Source organism: Papio anubis, chromosome 5 (genome assembly GCF_008728515.1).
Source record: "Papio anubis isolate 15944 chromosome 5, Panubis1.0, whole genome shotgun sequence".
Lineage (NCBI taxonomy): Eukaryota > Metazoa > Chordata > Mammalia > Primates > Cercopithecidae > Papio > Papio anubis.
In genome coordinates, this window is record NC_044980.1 from 127,578,330 (window position 1) to 127,599,717 (window position 21,388).

Here is a 21,388-nt window from a genome sequence, read left to right on the forward strand (position 1 = left end):
CTTATCTCGCTCACTGCAGCTCCGGCCTCCCAGGTTCACTCTTCATTCTCCTGCCTCCTTAGGCCTCCAGTAGCTGGGACTACAGGCCTCGGCCACCACCGGCTAGTTTTTGCATTTTAGTAGAGACGGGAATACAGCCAGGGATGGTCTCGGGTCTCCCTGACCTTGCATCCACCCGCCTGCCTCCCAAAGTGTTGATTACAGGCTTGAGCCACCAAGGCTCGCCCCCGGGTTTTTTTTTAAAAAAAAGGCATCCTGAAAACAGAAAGTTCGAAAAGGGCTGGTGTACAACAAGTATATTAACTCTTGAGACTGGGATTAGGCCCATCTCCCATTTGATGTATACCTGATCATGTGTTGGGTTAGTATATGAACAAAATTGTGGTTATTTTAAAAAGGAAGGGGTTCATGGTTTTTGGGTTGACATCCCATATGCTGCTTCAGTTAGCATATTATACTCAATTCCAAGGAATCAATTTTGTGTGATTATGTTAGTAGTCAGGATACCTTAGGCTAAAGTAAAAGTTTTGGTATTTTTAAATTATAAACTTAAATTTATACTGATATTGATTTCATCAAATTTTCTTAGGCGATTTTTTTGGTGAAGTGTTAGATTCCAATTTCTTTGACAGTGATTCAAATACTTCCTTTAAATCAATCCTTGAAGAGTACCTTTAAAATTTTAGATAGTACTAGGACTTAATATTGGTAATTATTTACATGCTAAGCAGTTTGTATGTTAAACCCAGATTTTCTGTGAAATCTCCCATTGAAAGCATGAGTTTTAAGTTTTGAGAGTTTATCTTATTCCCTTCTCTATTACCAGAGTTTCCTGGGAACCTCATCATAAAATATTTTGTGGCTTGGGCATGTTGTAATAGAACTTACAGTATTTTATACTCTGCTTTGTCACTGGATCACTTATTTAAGAGAGATCCATTTGGGTACTTTTTTTTTTTTTTTTTTTTTTTTGAGACAGAGTCTCGCTCTGTCGCCCAGGCTGGAGTGCAGTGGCGCGATCTCGGCTCACTGCAACTTTTAAACCAGTATTTCTCAAACTTTAATTTGCGTATGATAATCACGTAAGGATTTTTTAAAATGCAGATTTTGATTTAGTAGTTTGAAGTATAACCCTAGATTCTGCATTTCCTTTTTTTTTTTTTTTTTCTGAGACAGAGTCTTTCTCTGTCGCCCAGGCTGGAGTGCAGTGGCATGATATTGGCTCATGGCAACCTCAGCCTCCCGAGTAGCTAGGATTACAGGCATGTGCCACCACGCCCGGCTTTTATTTGTGTGTGTGTTTTTAGTAGAGACGGGGTTTCACCATGTTGTCCAGGCTGGTCTCGAGCTCCTGACCTCATGATCCGCCCGCCTTGGCCTCTCAAAGTGCTGGGATTACAGGCATAAACCACCACACCTGGCCTAGATTCTGCATTTTTAACAAGCTCCCAGGTGATGCTGCTCTGGTCCTTGGACAAAACTGAGTAACAGGGCTCTAAATAACCTACAGGAAAAGGAGAAATATCTAACTCTTATCGATATAGGCTGAATGTTTCTGCCTTTTCTCCCTTTGGCTCCCAAACAGGTTTAAGTCAATTTCTGATATTGGGCCTTTGCAAATATAAACCTTATGTAGAAGAAAGAGGGCAATACAAGACCAGTGTTGAAATATTCATAAATGAGTTAATAGCAATAACCTTTAATCTTGCTGTTAAATTTTCTTAGTGTTTTATTTTCTGTATTTTAGGAGTTGGATGTGTCAATTTGTTCTTCACTCTGAGTTTAGATTCTTGGTCAGAAGAGACGGAATATTTAATTTGAACATGTTTTACAGCTCTTTAATTTACTTGCAGGCATTGATCAATATGACAGAGATAGCATCATAAATGACTTTAAGAATGGGACCTGCAAACTTCTTGTGGCTACCTCTGTTGCTGCCCGAGGTCTAGATGTGAAACATCTGATTCTTGTAGTAAATTATAGCTGCCCCAACCATTATGAGGATTATGTACACAGAGCTGGGCGGACTGGAAGAGCAGGCAACAAGGTAAAAATAAGTTTTTTATAGTTGATCTTCATTATATTAAAATACAAGTGTTTCTTTAGTATTTCAAGGAGTAGATAATAGGAGTTATGGAGACGTTTTGAAAATCTTTAATCCACATAGTGTGAAGAGTGGTTGATGTTAATAATTTATATACATGTACAGGTCTAAGTATTGTTCAGATTATCAGATACCTAGCTGCTCTTTATAGGCGGATCCTGTTAACAGTTTGTCTCCCCTTTTAGATTTTTCCCCTCATGCCTAGAAATTTGTATACAGATGTTCCTTGATTTATGATGGGGTTACAATGTCCCGATAAACCCATCATAAGTTGAAAATGCATTTAATATACCTGACCTACTAAACATCATAGTAGTCTAGCCTACCTTCAGCATGCTCAGAACACTTATATTAGCTTATACTTGGGCATAATCATCTAACACAAAGCCTATTTTATAATAAAGTTTTGAATATCTCATGTAATTTACTAAATACTGGAAGTGAAAAACAATGGTTGTATAGGTACTCAAAGTACAATTTCTACTGAATGCGTATCACTTTTGCATCATGGTAAAGTTGAAAAATTATAAATTGAATCATTGTAAGTCAGGGACCATCTGTATACACAGACACATAAATGTTTATACTTCAGGAACATTTTTAAAAAAACATGGGATCATAAAATATACCCCTCTCCACACCTACCAATTTCTCCTACTGCCCTCTTTACCTCCCTATCATTCATACGAATATATATTACTTGCTTTTTTGACTCACCTGTATTCTAGAAACTGTATAGGTCTAACTCATTCCTTCTAGAGGCAGCAGACTATTCTGTTGTTGGAGACATTGATTATGATATATTTAATTTTCTAACCCTGTACATTGCATAATAAAGCAATAAATAATATTTATATGTCATAGCTTACATTAATGGATGACGTATTATCTGCCATATATAATGTCATTTTAAGTGTTTTACATATATAATGTCGTTTTATCCTTACATATATAATGTCATTTTATCCTTAGAACTGTTTAAGTGTTTTACATATATAATGTCATTTTATCCTTAAAACTTTGCTTTGAGGTAGATGATACTACTCTATTTTATAGATGAGAAAAATTCATGCAAATAGAATTTAGCTCACCTGCTTATACATATTTAATAAGTAGTGATGGCATTTATTCTTTTAACCTATTGGGAGGAGTCAAGAATATTTTTTTGTAAAGGGCCATGTATTAAAAATTATAACCTATTTGGGCTCTGTTGCATATTCTTTTCTTTCTCTCTCCTTCTCTATGTACATGTGTGTTATTGTGTGTATGTTCATAACCCTATAAAACTGTAAATACTTGTGGCCCTGTAGCAGTACAAAAGCAGACCATGGGTCAAAGGCGGTGGCTATTTAGACATTTCTGAATTAAAATCTTAAACCATGTTTTAAAATTCATAACAGTTGGCTGGGCACGGTGGCTCACGCCTGTAATCCCAGCACTTTGGGAGGCCAAAGCGGGTGGATCACCTGAGGTCGGGAGTTTGAGACCAGCCTGACCAACATGGAGAAACCCTGTCTCTACCAAAAAAAAAAAAAAAAATACAAAATTAGCTGGGCGTGGTGGCATATGCCTGTAATCCCAGCTACTCGGGAGGCTGAGGCAGGAGAATAGCTTGAACCCGGGAGGCAGAGGTTGCGATGAGCTGAGATTGTGCCATTGCACTCCAGCCTGGGCAACAAGAGCAAAACTGTGTCTCAAAAAAAAAAATTGTAGCAGTTGACTGTTTGGGTCAGATTTTTTTGTTTTGTTTTGTTTTTTACATTTTTGTGGAGATAAGGTGTTGCCATTTTTGCCCAGGCTGGCCTCAAACTCCTAGGCTCAAGCTGTCTTTCCACTTCTGCCTCCCCAAGTGCTAGGATTGCACGTGTGAGCCGTTGCGCCCAGCAAGGTCATATTGTTTTGTGAAGATAGCAAACTCTAGCGAGACTCCATCTCAAAAAAAAAAAAAAAAAGGAAAAACAAAATCAATAGGTATGACCACACAACTGTGCATTTGTGTAAAATTACATGTTTCTTTTTCTTTTCTTTTCTTCTTTTTTTTTTTCTTGAGATGGAGTTTCACTCTTGTCACCCAGGCTGGAGTGCATTGGTGCCATCTCAGCTCACTGCAACCTCTGCCTCCCAGGGTCAAGCGATTCTCCTGCGTCAGCCTCCCAAGCAGCTGGGATTACAGGCGTGCACCACCACACTTGGCTCAATTTTTTTTTTTTGAGACGGAGTCTCGCTCTGTCGCCCAGGCTGGAGTGCAGTGGCCGGATCTCAGCTCACTGCAAGCTCCGCCTCCCGGGTTCACGCCATTCTCCTGCCTCAGCCTCCCGAGTAGCTGGGACTACAGGCACCTGCCAGTTTGCCGGCTAGTTTTTTGTATTTTTAGTAGAGACGGGGTTTCACCGTGTTAGCCAGGATGATCTTGATCTCCTGACCTCGTGATCCGCCCGTCTTGGCCTCCCAAAGTGCTGGGATTGCAGATTTGAGCCACCGCGCCTGACAATTTTTTTTTGTTTTTAGTAGAGACGGGGTTTCACCATGTTGGTCAGGCTGGTCTTGAACTTCTGACCTCAAATGATCCACCCCCTTTGGCCTCCCAAAGTGCTGGGATTACAGGCGTGAGCCACTGTGTCCAGCCAATTGCATATATTTCTACCTCTGTATAAAGAAATTAGAAATTTTCTAGTTTGCTTGTGTTATTTTAAAATATTAAACTTGGGCTGGGCATGATGGCTTGTGCCTGTAATCCCAGCACTTTGGGAGGCCGAGGCAGGTGGATCACCTGAGACCAGCCTGGCCGACATGGTGATACCCCGTCTCTAATAAAAGTACAAAAAATTATCTGGGCATAGTGACAGGCGCCTATAATCCCAGCTACTCGGAAGGCTGAGGCAGGAGAATAGCTTGAACCCGGGAGGCAGAGGTTGCAGTGAGCTGAAACTGCGCCACTGCACTCCAGCCTGGGCAACAGAGCGAGACTCTATCTCAAAAAATAAAAAATAAATAAATAAAAATTACACTTGGATATTTCACTTTGAACCATTGAGTAATTTGGTAAGACTCTTTTGTGACTTTTAAAATTCTTCAGTAATGTTGTCAATCTCGAGGATTTATTAAGTGGATCAGATTTTATCTTGTGATGTAAGTAGGATACATCTTGTTAGTGTCTAATTGCACTTTTTCATCATTCATTAGGGTTATGCTTATACTTTTATCACAGAAGATCAAGCTCGCTATGCTGGTGACATAATTAAAGCTCTTGAATTGTCAGGGACCGCAGTACCTCCTGATTTAGAGAAACTGTGGAGTGATTTCAAAGATCAACAGAAAGCTGTGAGTTTTTTAACCCATGTCACTCTTTTAGAAATCATTAATGTGACTAAACCTTGATTATTTAATTCTTGGAAATCTTTTTTACTTAATACTTGGAAATTTTGATAGTACTATTTTTATTTCTCTTCAGAGAGGGAAAAATGAAAGCTAAAATCCTATCTTTTTCTTGAGCTTAGTATTTTGTGGTGTCTATGTAGAGCTCTTAGTTTATCTTACATGCTGGATGAACTGTTTTTATTACATTGACATACACCACCTTGAAAAATATTTAATTAGTATGAATTCCTAAACATTAAAGTTATTACTTTGAGATTAACTTTGTTTTCTTTCTTTGAAAGGAGGGGAAAATAATTAAAAAGAGTAGTGGGTTCTCTGGTAAGGGATTCAAGTTTGATGAAACAGAACAAGCTTTGGCTAATGAGAGGAAGAAGTTACAAAAAGCAGCTCTTGGTCTGCAAGATTCAGATGATGAGGATGCTGCAGTTGATGTAAGTACTGTTGTTCTCTCATTCTTTTTTTTTTTTTTTTTTTTTTATTTATTTATTATTATACTTTAAGTTGTAGGGTACATGTGCATAACGTGCAGGTTTGTTACATATGTATACTTGTGCCATGTTGGTCTGCTGCACCCATCAACTCGTCATTTACATCAGGTATAACTCCCAATGCAATCCCTCCCCCCTCCCCCCTCCCCATGATAGGCCCCGGTGTGTGATGTTCCCCTTCCTGAGTCCAAGTGATCTCATTGTTCAGTTCCCACCTATGAGTGAGAACATGCGGTGTTTGGTTTTCTGTTCTTGTGATAGTTTGCTAAGAATGATGGTTTCCAGCTGCATCCATGTCCCTACAAAGGATGCAAACTCATCCTTTTTTATGGCTGCATAGTATTCCATGGTGTATATGTGCCACATTTTCTTAATCCAATCTGTCACTGATGGACATCTGGGTTGATTCCAAGTCTTTGCTATTGTGAATAGTGCTGCAATAAACATACGTGTGCATGTGTCTTTATAGCAGCATAATTTATAATCCTTTGGGTATATCCCCAGTAATGGGATGGCTGGGTCATATGGTACATCTAGTTCTAGATCCTTGAGGAATCGCCATACTGTCTTCCATAATGGTTGAACTAGTTTACAATCCCACCAACAGTGTAAAAGTGTTCCTATTTCTCCACATCCTCTCCAGCACCTGTTGTTTCCTGACTTTTGAATGATCGCCATTCTAACTGGTGTGAGATGGTATCTCATTGTGGTTTTGATTTGCATTTCTCTGATGGCCAGTGATGATGAGCATTTTTTCATATGTCTGTTGGCTGTATGAATGTCTTCTTTTGAGAAATGTCTGTTCATATCCTTTGCCCACTTTTTGATGGGGTTGTTTGTTTTTTTCTTGTAAATTTGTTTGAGTTCTTTGTAGGTTCTGGATATTAGCCCTTTGTCAGATGAGTAGATTGCAAAAATGTTCTCCCATTCTGTAGGTTGCCTGTTCACTCTGATGGTAGTTTCTTTTGCTGTGCAGAAGCTCTTTAGTTTAATGAGATCCCATTTGTCAATTTTAGCTTTTGCTGCCGTTGCTTTTGGTGTTTTAGACATGAAGTCTTTGCCCATGCCTATGTCCTGAATGGTACTACCTAGGTTTTCCTCTAGGATTTTTATGGTATTAGGTCTAACATTTAAGTCTCGAATCCATCTTGAATTAATTTTCGTATAAGGAGTAAGGAAAGGATCCAGTTTCAGCTTTCTACTTATGGCTAGCCAATTTTCCCAGCACCATTTATTAAATAGGGAATCCTTTCCCCATTTCTTGTTTCTCTGAGGTTTGTCAAAGATCAGATGGCTGTAGATGTGTGGTATTATTTCTGAGGACTCTGTTCTGTTCCATTGGTCTATATCTCTGTTTTGGTACCAGTACCATGCTGTTTTGGTTACTGTAGCCTTGTAGTATAGTTTGAAGTCAGGTAGCGTGATGCCTCCAGCTTTGTTCTTTTGACTTAGGATTGTCTTGGAGATGCGGGCTCTTTTTTGGTTCCATATGAACTTTAAAGCAGTTTTTTCCAATTCTGTGAAGAAACTCATTGGTAGGTTGATGGGGATGGCATTGAATCTATAAATTACCTTGGGCAGTATGGCCATTTTCACGATATTGATTCTTCCTATCCATGAGCATGGTATGTTCTTCCATTTGTTTGTGTCCTCTTTTATTTCACTGAGCAGTGGTTTGTAGTTCTCCTTGAAGAGGTCCTTTACATCCCTTGTAAGTTGGATTCCTAGGTATTTGATTCTCTTTGAAGCAATTGTGAATGGAAGTTCATTCATGATTTGGCTCTCTGTTTGTCTGTTAATGGTGTATAAGAATGCTTGTGATTTTTGCACATTAATTTTGTATCCTGAGACTTTGCTGAAGTTGCTTATCAGCTTAAGGAGATTTTGGGCTGAGACAATGGGGTTTTCTAAATATACAATCATGTCATCTGCAAACAGGGACAATTTGACTTCTTCTTTTCCTAACTGAATACCCCTGATTTCTTTCTCTTGCCTAATTGCCCTAGCCAGAACTTCCAACACTATGTTGAATAGGAGTGGTGAGAGAGGGCATCCCTGTCTTGTGCCAGTTTTCAAAGGGAATTTTTCCAGTTTTTGCCCATTCAGTGTGATATTGGCTGTGGGTTTGTCATAAATAGCTCTTATTATTTTGAGGTACGTTCCATCAATACCGAATTTATTGAGCGTTTTTAGCATGAAGGGCTGTTGAATTTTGTCAAAAGCCTTTTCTGCATCTATTGAGATAATCATGTGGTTCTTGTCTTTGGTTCTGTTTATATGCTGGATTATGTTTATTGATTTGCGAATGTTGAACCAGCCTTGCATCCCAGGGATGAAGCCCACTTGATCATGGTGGATAAGCTTTTTGATGTGTTGTTGAATCCGGTTTGCCAGTATTTTATTGAGGATTTTTGCATCGATGTTCATCAGGGATATTGGTCTAAAATTCTCTTTTTTTGTTGTATCTCTGCCAGGCTTTGGTATCAGGATGATGTTGGCCTCATAAAATGAGTTAGGGAGGATTCCCTCTTTTTCTATTGATTGGAATAGTTTCAGAAGGAATGGTACCAGCTCCTCCTTGTACCTCTGGTAGAATTCAGCTGTGAATCCATCTGGTCCTGGACTTTTTTTGGTTGGTAGGCTATTAATTATTGCCTCAATTTCAGAGCCTACTATTGGTCTATTCAGGGATTCAGCTTCTTCCTGGTTTAGTCTTGGAAGAGTGTAAGTGTCCAGGAAATTATCCATTTCTTCTAGGTTTTCCAGTTTATTTGCGTAGAGGTGTTTATAGTATTCTCTGATGGTAGTTTGTATTTCTGTGGGGTCGGTGGTGATATCCCCTTTATCATTTTTAATTGCGTCGATTTGATTCTTCTCTCTTTTCTTCTTTATTAGTCTTGCTAGTGGTCTGTCAATTTTGTTGATCTTTTCAAAAAACCAACTCCTGGATTCATTGATTTTTTGGAGGGTTTTTTGTGTCTCTATCTCCTTCAGTTCTGCTCTGATCTTAGTTATTTCTTGCCTTCTGCTAGCTTTCGAATGTGTTTGCTCTTGCTTCTCTAGTTCTTTTAATTGCAATGTTAGAGTGTCAATTTTTGATCTTTCCTGCTTTCTCTTGTGGGCATTTAGTGCTATAAATTTCCCTCTACACACTGCTTTAAATGTGTCCCAGAGATTCTGGTATGTTGTATCTTTGTTCTCATTGGTTTCAAAGAACATCTTTATTTCTGCCTTCATTTCGTTATGTACCCAGTAGTCATTCAGGAGCAGGTTGTTCAGTTTCCATGTAGTTGAGCGGTTTTGATTGAGTTTCTTAGTCCTGAGTTCTAGTTTGATTGCACTGTGGTCTGAGAGACAGTTTGTTATAATTTCTGTTCTTGTACATTTGCTGAGGAGTGCTTTACTTCCTATTATATGGTCAATTTTGGAGTAAGTACGATGTGGTGCTGAGAAGAATATATATTCTGTTGATTTGGGGTGGAGAGTTCTATAGATGTCTATTAGGTCTGCTTGCTGCAGAGATGAGTTCAATTCCTGGATATCCTTGTTAACTTTCTGTCTTGTTGATCTGTGTAATGTTGACAGTGGGGTGTTGAAGTCTCCCATTATTATTGTATGGGAGTCTAAGTCTCTTTGTAAGTCTCTAAGGACTTGCTTTATGAATCTGGGTGCTCCTGTATTGGGTGCATATATATTTAGGATAGTTAGCTCTTCCTGTTGAATTGATCCCTTTACCATTATGTAATGGCCTTCTTTGTCTCTTTTGATCTTTGATGGTTTAAAGTCTGTTTTATCAGAGACTAGTATTGCAACCCCTGCTTTTTTTTGTTCTCCATTTGCTTGGTAAATCTTCCTCCATCCCTTTATTTTGAGCCTACGTATGTCTCTGCGTGTGAGATGGGTCTCCTGAATACAGCAGACTGATGGGTCTTGACACTTTATCCAGTTTGCCAGTCTGTGTCTTTTAATTGGAGCATTTAGTCCATTTACATTTAAGGTTAAGATTGTTATGTGTGAACTTGATCCTGCCATTATGATATTAACTGGTTATTTTGCTCGTTAGTTGATGCAGTTTCTTCCTAGCCTCGATGGTCTTTACATTTTGGCATGTTTTTGCAGTGGCTGGCACTGGTTGTTCCTTTCCATGTTGAGTGCTTCCTTCAGGGTCTCTTGTAAGGCAGGCCTGGTGGTGACAAAATCTCTAAGCATTTGCTTATCTGTAAAGGATTTTATTTCTCCTTCACTTATGAAACTTAGTTTGGCTGGATATGAAATTCTGGGTTTAAAATTCTTTTCTTTAAGAATGTTGAATATTGGCCCCCACTCTCTTCTGGCTTGTAGAGTTTCTGCCGAGAGATCTGCTGTGAGTCTGATGGGCTTCCCTTTGTGGGTAACCCGACCTTTCTCTCTGGCTGCCCTTAAGATTTTTTCCTTCATTTCAACTTTGGTGAATCTGGCAATTATGTGTCTTGGAGTTGCTCTTCTCGAGGAGTATCTTTGTGGCGTTCTCTGTATTTCCTGGATTTGAATGTTGGCCTGCCCTACTAGGTTGGGGAAGTTCTCCTGGATGATATCCTGAAGAGTGTTTTCCAACTTGGTTCCATTTTCCCCCTCACTTTCAGGCACCCCAATCAGACGTAGATTTGGTCTTTTTACATAATCCCATACTTCTTGCAGGCTTTGTTCATTTCTTTTTCTTCTTTTTTCTTTTGGTTTCTCTTCTCGCTTCATTTCATTCATTTGATCCTCAATCGCTGATACTCTTTCTTCCAGTTGATCGAGTCGGTTACTGAAGCTTGTGCATTTGTCACGTATTTCTCGTGTCATGGTTTTCATCTCTTTCATTTTGTTTAGGACCTTCTCTGCATTAATTACTCTAGCCGTCAATTCTTCCACTTTTTTTTCAAGATTTTTAGTTTCTTTGCGCTGGGTACGTAATTCCTCCTTTAGCTCTGAGAAATTTGATGGACTGAAGCCTTCTTCTCTCATCTCGTCAAAGTCATTCTCCGTCCAGCTTTGATCCGTTGCTGGCGATGAGCTGCGCTCCTTTGCTGGGGGAGATGTGCTCTTATTTTTTGAATTTCCAGCTTTTCTGCCCTGCTTTTTCCCCATCTTTGTGGTTTTATCTGCCTCTGGTCTTTGATGATGGTGATGTACTGATGGGGTTTTGGTGTAGGTGTCCTTCCTGTTTGATAGTTTTCCTTCTAACAGTCAGGACCCTCAGCTGTTGGAGATTGCTTGAGGTCCACTCCAGACCCTGTTTGCCTGGGTATCAGCAGCAGAGGCTGCAGAAGATAGAATATTTCTGAACAGCGAGTGTAGCTGTCTGATTCTTGCTTTGGAAGCTTCCTCTCAGGGGTGTACTCCACCCTGTGAGGTGTGGGGTGTCAGACTGCCCCTAGTGGGGGATGTCTCCCAGTTAGGCTACTCAGGGGTCAGGGACCCACTTGAGCAGGCAGTCTGTCCCTTCTCAGATCTCAACCTCCGTGTTGGGAGATCCACTGCTCTCTTCAAAGCTGTCAGACAGAGTCGTTTGCGTCTGCAGAGGTTTCTGCTGCTTTTTTGTTGTTGTTGTTGTTGTTGTTGTGTAGCTGTGCCCTGTCCCCAGAGGTGGAGTCTACAGAGACAGGCAGGTTTCCTTGAGCTGCTGTGAGCTCCACCCAGTTGGAGCTTCCCAGCAGCTTTGTTTACCTACTTAAGCCTCAGCAATGGCGGGCGCCCCTCCCCCAGCCTCGCTGCTGCCTTGCCGGTAGATCACAGACTGCTGTGCTAGCAATGATGGAGGCTCCGTGGGCGTGGGACCCTCCCGGCCAGGTGTGGGATATGATCTCCTGGTGTGCCTGTTTGCTTAAAGCGCAATATTGGGGTGGGAGTTACCCGATGTTCCAGGTGTTGTGTGTCTCAGTTCCCCTGGCTAGGAAAAGGGATTCCCTTCCCCCTTGCGCTTCCCAGGTGAGGCGATGCCTCGCCCTGCTTCAGCTCTCGCTGGTCGGGCTGCAGCAGCTGACCAGCACCGATCGTCCGGCACTCCCCAGTGAGATGAACCCAGTACCTCAGTTGAAAATGCAGAAATCACCGGTCTTCTGTGTCGCTCGCGCTGGGAGTTGGAGACTGGAGCTGTTCCTATTCGGCCATCATCTGTTCTCTCATTCTTAACTGAAGCAGTTATTTCTTTTGTACTGGAGGTCTTGCCATATGCTTATCAAGATAGACAATCATTGGAAATCTTCTTTACAAGAGGATGGTTCCAGAATAGTTTTGGAAAAATCTGCCTAGTGTATACCAATACCCCTCCTCTCAATATATAGACCACTCATTAGCACTTCAAAGGATGTGAAAGTCTTTTTTTTTTTTTTTGAGATGGAGTTTCGCTCTGTTGCCCAGGCTGGAGTACAGTGGTGTGATCTCCACTCACTGTAACCTCCGCCTCCCAGGTTCAAGCAGTTCTCCTGCTTCAGCCTCCTGAGTAGCTGGGATTACAGGCGTCCACCATCACGCCCGGCTAATTTTTGTAGTTTTAGTAGAGACAGGGTTTCACCTTCTTGGCCAGAGTGGTCTCAGACTCCTGACCTCAAGCGGTCTGCCCTCCTGGGCCTCCCAAAGTGCTGGGATTACAGGTGTGTGCCACCTCACCCAGCCATGGATGTGAAAAGTCTTTAAGGAATCTTGTTTAACTTTGTTAAACCCAGAAGTTCCCCAACATATCTGATCACAGAACACTTTTGGACATATCATGTTAAATAAATTTAAGTTCAGAAAACAATGTTGGAAATCAGGAATTCAATCTGATCTTGTCATTAGGAAATTGACTCCAAGACAAGATGTTAGGTCCAGGACCACAGTGGGAGTTACAGTCAGGACCAGAACCCAGGTGTCCTATTAACCTTAAGCCATTTCTTTCTAGGATACCATACTAGTTCAAAAAATTAGCCCGGCGTGTCTTGCTCTGTCACCCAGGCTGGACTGCAGTGGCACAGTCTCAGTTCACTGCAACTTCTGCCTCCTGGGTTCAAGTGATTCTCCTGTTTCAGTCTCCTGGGTAGCTGAGATTACAGGCACCCGCCACCACACTGGGCTGATTTTTGTATTTTTAGTGGAGATGGGGTTTCACTATGTTGGCCAGGCTGGTCTCAAACCCCTGACCTCAGGTGGTCCACCCACCTTGGCCTCCCATAGTGCTGGGATTATAGGTGTGAGCCACTGTGCCTGGCCAATAAAGTCTTTTTTTTTTTTTTTTTTAAGACAGAGTCTCACTCTGTCACCAGGCTGGAGTGCAGTGGCTCAATCTCGGCTCACTGCAACCTCCACTTCCCGGGTTCAAGCAATTTTCCTGCCTCAGACTCCCGAGTAACTGGGATGACAGGCATGCGCCCCATGCCTGGCTTATTTTTTTTTGTATTTTTACTAAAGATGGGGTGTCATCATGTTGGCCAGGATAATCTTGATCTTTTGACTTCGTGATCCGCCCGCCTTGGCCTTCCAAAGTCTTGGGATTCACCTGGCCAAATTTCATTTTTTTAATTTATCTGTGACCATGTAACAAATCAAAACTTAACAGGTTAAAGCAATAAACATTATCACGTAGTTCCTGCGGGTCAGGAAATCAGGAGCAGTTTAGTCAGGTAGTTCTGGCTTAGGCGCTCGTGGGATTGCAGTCATCTGCAGGCTTGACTGTTGCTGGATGATCTGTTTCCAAGATGGCTCATATACTTTGATGTTGATAGGATGCCTCACAGTTTTTCACCACTTTGCCTGTCCTTACGCACGTGGCAGATGGCTTTCCCCACAGTGAGTGATCCAAGAGAGAGAGCAAAGAGAAAGCTTTTTAGTGCTTTTTATGACTAGTCTCTGAAATTACACAGTCACTTCCACTTTATTCTTTGTGGAGTTTGTTTTTCTCTTGTTTATTTTGTTTTGGAGACAGAGTCTGACTCTGTTGCCCAGGCTGGAGTGTAAGTGGTGCGAACTCAGCTCACTGCAGCCTCTGACTCCCGGGCTCTAGCAATCTTCCCACCTCAACCTCCTGAGTAGCTGGTACTATAGGTGCACCACCATGCCCTGTTAATATATATTTTAAAATGTATTTTAGAGTTGAGGTCTCATTATATTGCCTAGGCTGGTCTCAAATTCCTGGGCTCAAGTGATCCTCCTGCCTCAGCCTCCCAAAGTGGTGGTATTACAAACATGAGCCACCATGCCCAGCCTACTTTATTGTATTAGAAGGAAGTCATTAAGTCCAGCCCACACTCAGGAAAAAAGACTATTAAATAATTTGTAGCCATGTTTTAAAAACACCTGTCACTTTTTGACATTATGGTAGTTTTATCTGTGGTTTTAGTTGCTGTAGGTTAACCACAGTCTGAAACTATTACAGTGTTTTGAGACCACATTCATATAACTTTTATTACAGTATATTGTTATAATTGTCCTATTTTATTGTTGTTAATCTCTTACTGTACCTAATTTATAAATTAAACTTTATCATAGGTATGTATGTATAGGAAAAAAACAATGTATGTCAGTGCGGTACTATCTGTGTTTTTAGGCATCTACTGAGGTTCTTGGAATGTATCCCATGTGTAAAAGGGAAAACTGCAGTATTTTTAACTGTTTTTTAAAATCTCATGATAACATATGGTGATTGTTTCTTTGGGTGTTAAAATAACATATAATTTTATGAAAAATGTAAACAGTACTTAACATGAATAAAATCAACAGGTTAGCGTTACCAGCTAGCATTGTGTACTTCCTCCATTCCTGATTTTATGAATTTGTTCAGATTGTAATACCATGAATGCTATTTAATTTAAAACAGTTTTACTCAGGTAAATGTTGAGTTTTTAAACTAGTTGATAACTAACCCCCTGCTGGTGTTTTTTGGGGGTTTTGTTTTGTTTTGTCTTTATGAGACAGGATCTCACTCTGTCAACCAGGCTGGAGTACAGTGGTGTGATCTTGGCTCACTGTAGCCTCGACCTCCTGGGCTCAGGTGATTCTCCACCGTAGCCTTCTGAATATCTAGGACTACAGGCATGTGCCACCATGCCTGGTTAACTTTTATATTTTTTGTAGAGACAAGGTTTCGCCATGTTGCCCAGGCTGGTCTTGAACTCCTGGGCTCAAGTAATCCTCCTGCCTTGGACTCCCAAAATGCTGGGATTATAGATATGAGCCATTATGCCTGGCCATAACTAAAACCCTTTAATAGGTAATAAATGTTTTAAGAAGAATCTAAGGCTGGGTGTGGTGGCTCCTGGCCTGTAATCCCAACACTTTGGAAGGCCAAGATGGGAGGATAGCTTGAGTCCAGTAGTTCAAGACCCTCCTAGACAACATAGTGAGACCCTGTCTCTATAAAAAGTTGTTTAAAAATTAGCTGGACATGATAGTGCACGCTGTGGTCCTAGCTACTTGGGAGGCCGAGGTGTGAGGAGCCTTGAGCCTGGGAGTTAGAGGCAACCCTGTCTCAAAAAAATACAAAAGCTAAATGCACTGTTTTTATTTCAGTAAAAGAGCGTTGTAAATTAACCAGTTGATTTTTAAGCCCTAAATAAGCTTTTCTGTGCATTTGAGATCTAGAAGATACAGCTTTATTAATCTAATGTAAATTTTTGAAGGGGCTTGTATTTCTGTAGTCAGTGATGTCAGTAGTCATTGTTGGGCAGAAGACATTTTTAAAAAGAAATGCACATAGCAGGCCAGGAGTGGTGGCTCACGCCTGTAATCCCAGCACTTTGAGAGGCTGAGCCGGGCAGATCACGAGGTCAGGAGATCGAGACCATCCTGGCCAACATGGTTTCCGTCTCTACTAAAAATTCAAAAAATTCGCTGGGCGTGGTGGTGGGCGCCTGTAGTCCCGGCTACTCTGGAGGCTGAGGCGAGAGAATGGCATGAACCCGGGAGGGGGAGCTTGCAGTGAGCCGAGATTGCACCACTACACTCCAGCCTGGGTGACAGAGTGAGACTCCGTCTCAAAAAAAAAAAAAAAAGAAATGCACATAGCAGTAGGGCTCACGTGATTCCTGTTAAAGCAAAGCTTTCATCATGGCACTTGCCTTGATGGGGAAACAACCTGAATTTCTTTGCTTTCTTGATTCAAAGGGATAAGGGAATAAGCCTTTTCTGGTTCAGTTAGCCAGTTTTTAAGGCAAATCCAATTGGATTTTATGGGTTGGGAAGAGTTTTGAGAGCTTTGCCTTAGGAACATGTTATACCACTCCCCCTGAGAATTATTGACTATATTTTTAGTTGGCCACTGACCTTGAGTTATAGCCCTTTTTCCAGCCTCTTTCATTGCAGTATAATTTGGTCTCAAGGCCTGAGCCCTGGGGCAAGTCAGCTGCATCGTATTGGCTGTTCTGTCTTGACAGCACATGTTTCCTCATCTATTGAACAAGGATGAAGTTTCTGATCCTCTTAGGAGTCTGATGACGTGGTTCATGCAGTGTTGTTTCTGTTTTCTATTTTTCTCCCCACCATAGACGAAAGTGAAACGTGACTTTTAACAAATAGGTGGTATATTATCCCACTGATCTGTGTGGTAGGATTTGTGTAAATACAACTATCTGATTCCAGCCTTTTGGTGGAAACATTCCTTATTTATTTCTGTAGAATAACTTAATTTGGTATTTCTAGTTCAGTTTTTTACTAGTCCTTTTTTTCCTTTTGATCTAGATTGATGAGCAAATTGAAAGCATGTTTAATTCAAAGAAGAGAGTAAAGGATATGGCTGCTCCTGGAACATCAAGTGTTCCTGCTCCAACTGCAGGAAATGCTGAGAAATTAGAAATTGCTAAGAGATTGGCTCTCAGAATCAATGCCCAGAAGAATTTGGGCATCGAGTCTCAGGTATTAAGTAATTTGTTCCAAGTCTCAGTCAATACTTTTAAGAAGTTCTTTGATTTTACTTTTCAGGAATTATGTTGAGCACAAGTAAACAAATTGTCCTAGACATTGAGTTTGTGAGAATTTAACATTCTCAATAGAGAGCTTTTTGATAATTGCATTTGGATGATTTCTCTAGTGCTATTAACTGAGGACTTTATGCCAATTCTAGAATTTCTGTTAGCCATAGGTAGTTTTATAGAGTAGTATTCTGATGGGTCTTAACAAAATCTTAAAGACGTATTAATAATTCTCTTTTTCTTTCTTTATCTGCTTTTGTTGGGTAGGTTATTGGGCACACAATTCCCTGGATATACAAACACCCAGTTATATGACAAATTAATATGGGCTTAAACAATGGAGAAACGTCATTTTTAAATATTTCACATGTTATCTTTTTCTTGGAAGCTTATTTGTTATTTTGAAGCTTTTGAGACTGTCATTAGCTATAATGTTTGTAATGTTGGGTTGGGTCTTAGAGATGAAGGAGCTCAGTGATGGTAATAGTACAAACATTCAAATTCGAAGGGAACTGCTAGGAGTTAGAGTATGCAGATGATTTTGGAAATATTTACTGTGTCTGACATCAAGAGTTAGCTAATTATCAACTACATCTCTATAATCTAGTAGAATATTTAATAGAGAGTTGAATGTTCTCCAGTTTTCTTATCCACAGGGAGATACTTTAAACTATATTATAAATATATATTGCTAAATCACACATATCAATGAGACTATGCCTTAGAAAGGTGTTTATTTATTAAACTTGCATACAAAGTTAGTAGCTTTTCAGAGAATAATTTGTGGTGGGGTCCCTACTCTTGTCTCTGCCCTCATTTGAGATTTAACTAAGTCTTCTTTAACTATAGGATGTGATGCAACAGGCCACCAATGCAATTCTTAGAGGTGGCACCATTCTGGCTCCCACTGTTTCTGCAAAAACCATTGCAGAACAACTTGCCGAAAAGATCAATGCCAAGCTCAATTATGTGCCTTTAGAGAAACAAGAAGAAGAGAGACAGGATGGTGGACAGAATGAATCTTTTAAGAGATATGAAGAAGAATTAGAGATCAATGACTTCCCACAGGCAAGTAACAGGTTTAAACCTTTTTTTATTGTGAAGTAGAAACTCTTTTTTTTTTTTTTTTTTTGAGATGGGGTTTTCCCTTTTTCCCCCGGGCTGGAGTGCAATTGCCGGATCTCAGCTCACTGCAAGCTCCGCCTCCCGGGTTCACACCATTCTCCTGCCTCAGCCTCCCGAGTAGCTGGGACTACAGGCGCCTGCCACCTCGCCCGGCTAGTTTTTTGTATTTTTTAGTAGAGACGGGGTTTCACCGGGTTAGCCAGGATGGTCTCGATCTCCTGACCTCGTGATCCGCCCGTCTCGGCCTCCCAAAGTGCTGAGATTACGGGCTTGAGCCACCGTGCCCGGCGAAACTCTTCTTTAGGAGGAAAAATCTCATCTTTAAAACCCATGAACATTTTAGTAGCTCTTTCACTTTTTACCTAAACGAAGGATATAACAATAGAAATTTGATTTTTATGAATATGTTCAAGGTACATTAGGCTCTAAATGAACTTATGATGCAGGTATGTATTAATAATGATCTTTGTTTTTTTTTTTTTTTTTGAGATGGAGTTTTGCTCTTACTGCCTAGGCTGGAGTACAATGATGCGATCTTGACTCACCACAACCTCTGCCTCCGAGTTCAAGCGATTCTCCTCCCTCAGCCTCCCGAGTAGCTGGGATTACAGGCATGCGCCACCATGCCCAGCTAATTTTTGTATTTTTTTTTTTTTGAGACGGAGTCTCACGCCATTCTCCGGCCTCAGCCTCCCGAGTGCAGCTGGCCGGATCTACAGGCGCTGCCACCTCGCCCGGCTATTTTTTGTATTTCTTAGTAGAGACGGGGTTTCACCGTGTTAGCCAGGATGGTCTCGATCTCCTGACCTCGTGATCCGCCCATCTCGGCCTCCCAAAGTGCTGGGATTACAGGCTTGAGCCACCGCGCCCGGCCAATTTTTGTATTTTTAATAGAGACGGGGTTTCACCCTGTTGATCAGGCTGGTCTCAAACTCCTGACCTTAGGTCATCCGCCCACCTCGGCCTCCCAAAGTGCCGGGATTACAGGCATGCACCACCACGCCTGAGTAATTTTTGTATTTTTAGTAGAGATGGAGTTTCTCCATGTTGGTCAGCCTGGTCTCGAACTCCTGACCTCAGGTGATCCGCCATCTTAAACTCCCAAAGTGCTGGAATTACAGGCGTGAGCCACCACGCCCGGCCAATAGTGATCTCAGTATTGACCATAGGGCCGGGCATGGTGGCTCTCACCTAGGAATCTCAGCGCTTTGGGAGGCTAAGGCGGGCGGATCACCTGAGGTTGGGAGTTCGAGACCAGCCTGACCAACATGGAGAAATGCCATCTCTACTAAAAATACAAAAATTAACCTGACGTGGTGGTGCATGTATGTAATCCCAGCTACTCGGGAGGCTGAGGCGGAAAATCGCGTGAACCCGGGAGGCAGAGGTTGCAGTGAGCTGAGATTGCGCCATTGCACTCCAGCCCAGGCAACAAGACCGAAACTCTGTCTCAAAAAAAAATACTGACCATAATATGATACCAGCCAGCCTAGTCATTGTCAGCACTCCTGGATTTTTTTGTCCTGTTGTGAAGTGGTTTTTCTTTTCCTTACCTTTTCTTTTAGACTGCTAGGTGGAAAGTTACCTCTAAGGAAGCTCTGCAGAGGATCAGTGAATACTCTGAAGCCGCAATTACAATCAGAGGAACATACTTCCCTCCTGGTAAAGAACCCAAGGAAGGCGAGCGGAAGATTTACTTGGCTATTGAAAGTATGTATTGTTGGTTGTTTCAATCTTGAATTTAGATCAAGGTTAATGTAGATGTAATAAACACAAAGAGCATGCGAGGTAAATTCTAGAGAGAACTGGAAGTAAGGAACACCTCTGAAAAAAAAAAATCTCATGACATTTGAGGTCTTTATTTAGAAGAATTTCAGTACACATGCAAAGGTCAGTGATCTGTTTGTGAGACTCAGTTTTGGCAATTTAGTCAAATTTGAAAAATAAAACAAAACTTATATTTTAAGGACTGACCTGTTTATGCTTCTGGTAAGTGGAATATTCTGGCCTAAGTTTAGGTTGGGAAGTAAATCAAATGTATTAGTCCACTTAATGAATGTTTATCTGGGCACATATTGCCTGTGAAGTTATGCCCATGAAAGTTTATACCTTTAACAAAATAACAAGTAGACAAATACATTATCTAACAGCAACCAGGTTTGGTTTTTAACTTTATTTCATACATTCATGAATGAATTCATTCCAGAGGCAATTTCCATCTTTATTTATTTTGAGACAGTCTTATTTTGTCACCCAGGCTGGAGCGCAGTGGCACAGTCTCAGCCCACTGTAGCCTCAACCTTCTGGGCTCAAGTGATCCTCCCACCTCAACACCCCTAAGTAGCTGGGACTACAGTAACGTGTCACCACACCTGGCTTATTTTTTTGTCTTTTTTGTAGAGGGGTTGTGTTATGTTGCCCAGGCTGGTCTCGAACTCCTGAGCTCAGGGGACCCGCCCCCGCTCAGCCTCCCAAAATGCTAGGATTACAGTCATGAGCCATTGTGCCCGGCCTATTTTATTTTTTCTGATGTGTTACTCCGCTGCATAGTAGGACACCCTGTCACTATAGGTTTTTGATTTTTGTTTTGTTTTGTTTTTTCCGCCAAGACGGAGTCTTGCTCTGTTGCCCAGAGCTGGAGTGCAGTGGCATGATCTTGGTTCACTGCAACCTCCGCCTCCTGGGTTTAAGCAGTTCTTCTGCCTCAGCCTCCCGAGTAGCTGGGATTATAGGCATGCGCCACCACGCCAGGCTCATTTTTGTATTTTTAGTAGAGACGGGGTTTCACCATGCTGGCCTGGCTGGTCTCGAACTCCTGACCTCATGGTCCACCCGCCTCGGTCTCCCAAAGTGCTGGGATTACAGTCATGAGCCACCGTGCCCTGCCTACTTTATTTATGTTTAATCTGAACATCTTTGTTATTGACATTTTAAGTGGTTTTTCTTTTTGTTTTCTGGCATCATATGTAATGGAAGCAAGACAGAACTAAACTGTTAGATAATAGAACCATCTATTCTGGCTTCATTTCCTTGACACCATAGCATTGTTGTCAGTACAGGGTTCAGCGCTCTATCGCCCAGGCTGGAGTGCAGTGGCACGATCTTGGCTTATTACAACCTCCGCCTCCAGGGTTCACGCGATTCTCATGCCTCAGCCTCCCGGGTAGCTGGAACCACAGGCATGTGCTACCACACCTGGCTAATTTTTGTATTTTTGGGTAGAGATGGGGTTTCACCATGTTGGCCAGGCTGGACCTCTTACTTTTTGATTGTACTGTCTCCATTTGGAATTATTTTTAAAATCTGTAGCAGTGTTTTGCTATTTAGGACTTACATTAAGGTAAAATTCATATAGCAAAAGTTTGTCCATTTTAACCATTATACAGTTC

At 41.4% G+C, this 21,388-nt stretch overlaps 1 protein-coding gene across 2 annotated transcripts in view; it reads left to right on the forward strand.

Moving 5' to 3' along the window:
* DDX46 (DEAD-box helicase 46) overlaps window positions 1-21,388 on the forward strand; it is an 83,326-nt gene that overhangs the window by 53,521 nt on the left and 8,417 nt on the right. The window contains exons 16-21 of one of the 2 annotated variants that reach the window (XM_031666468.1): window positions 1,854-2,047; window positions 5,288-5,425; window positions 5,764-5,913; window positions 16,645-16,821; window positions 17,724-17,942; window positions 19,565-19,709. In XM_031666468.1, the coding sequence (XP_031522328.1) occupies window positions 1,854-2,047; window positions 5,288-5,425; window positions 5,764-5,913; window positions 16,645-16,821; window positions 17,724-17,942; window positions 19,565-19,709 (1,023 nt within the window). The remainder of the gene's footprint in view (window positions 1-1,853; window positions 2,048-5,287; window positions 5,426-5,763; window positions 5,914-16,644; window positions 16,822-17,723; window positions 17,943-19,564; window positions 19,710-21,388) is intronic. The other variant, XM_031666469.1, reaches the window with a different exon arrangement.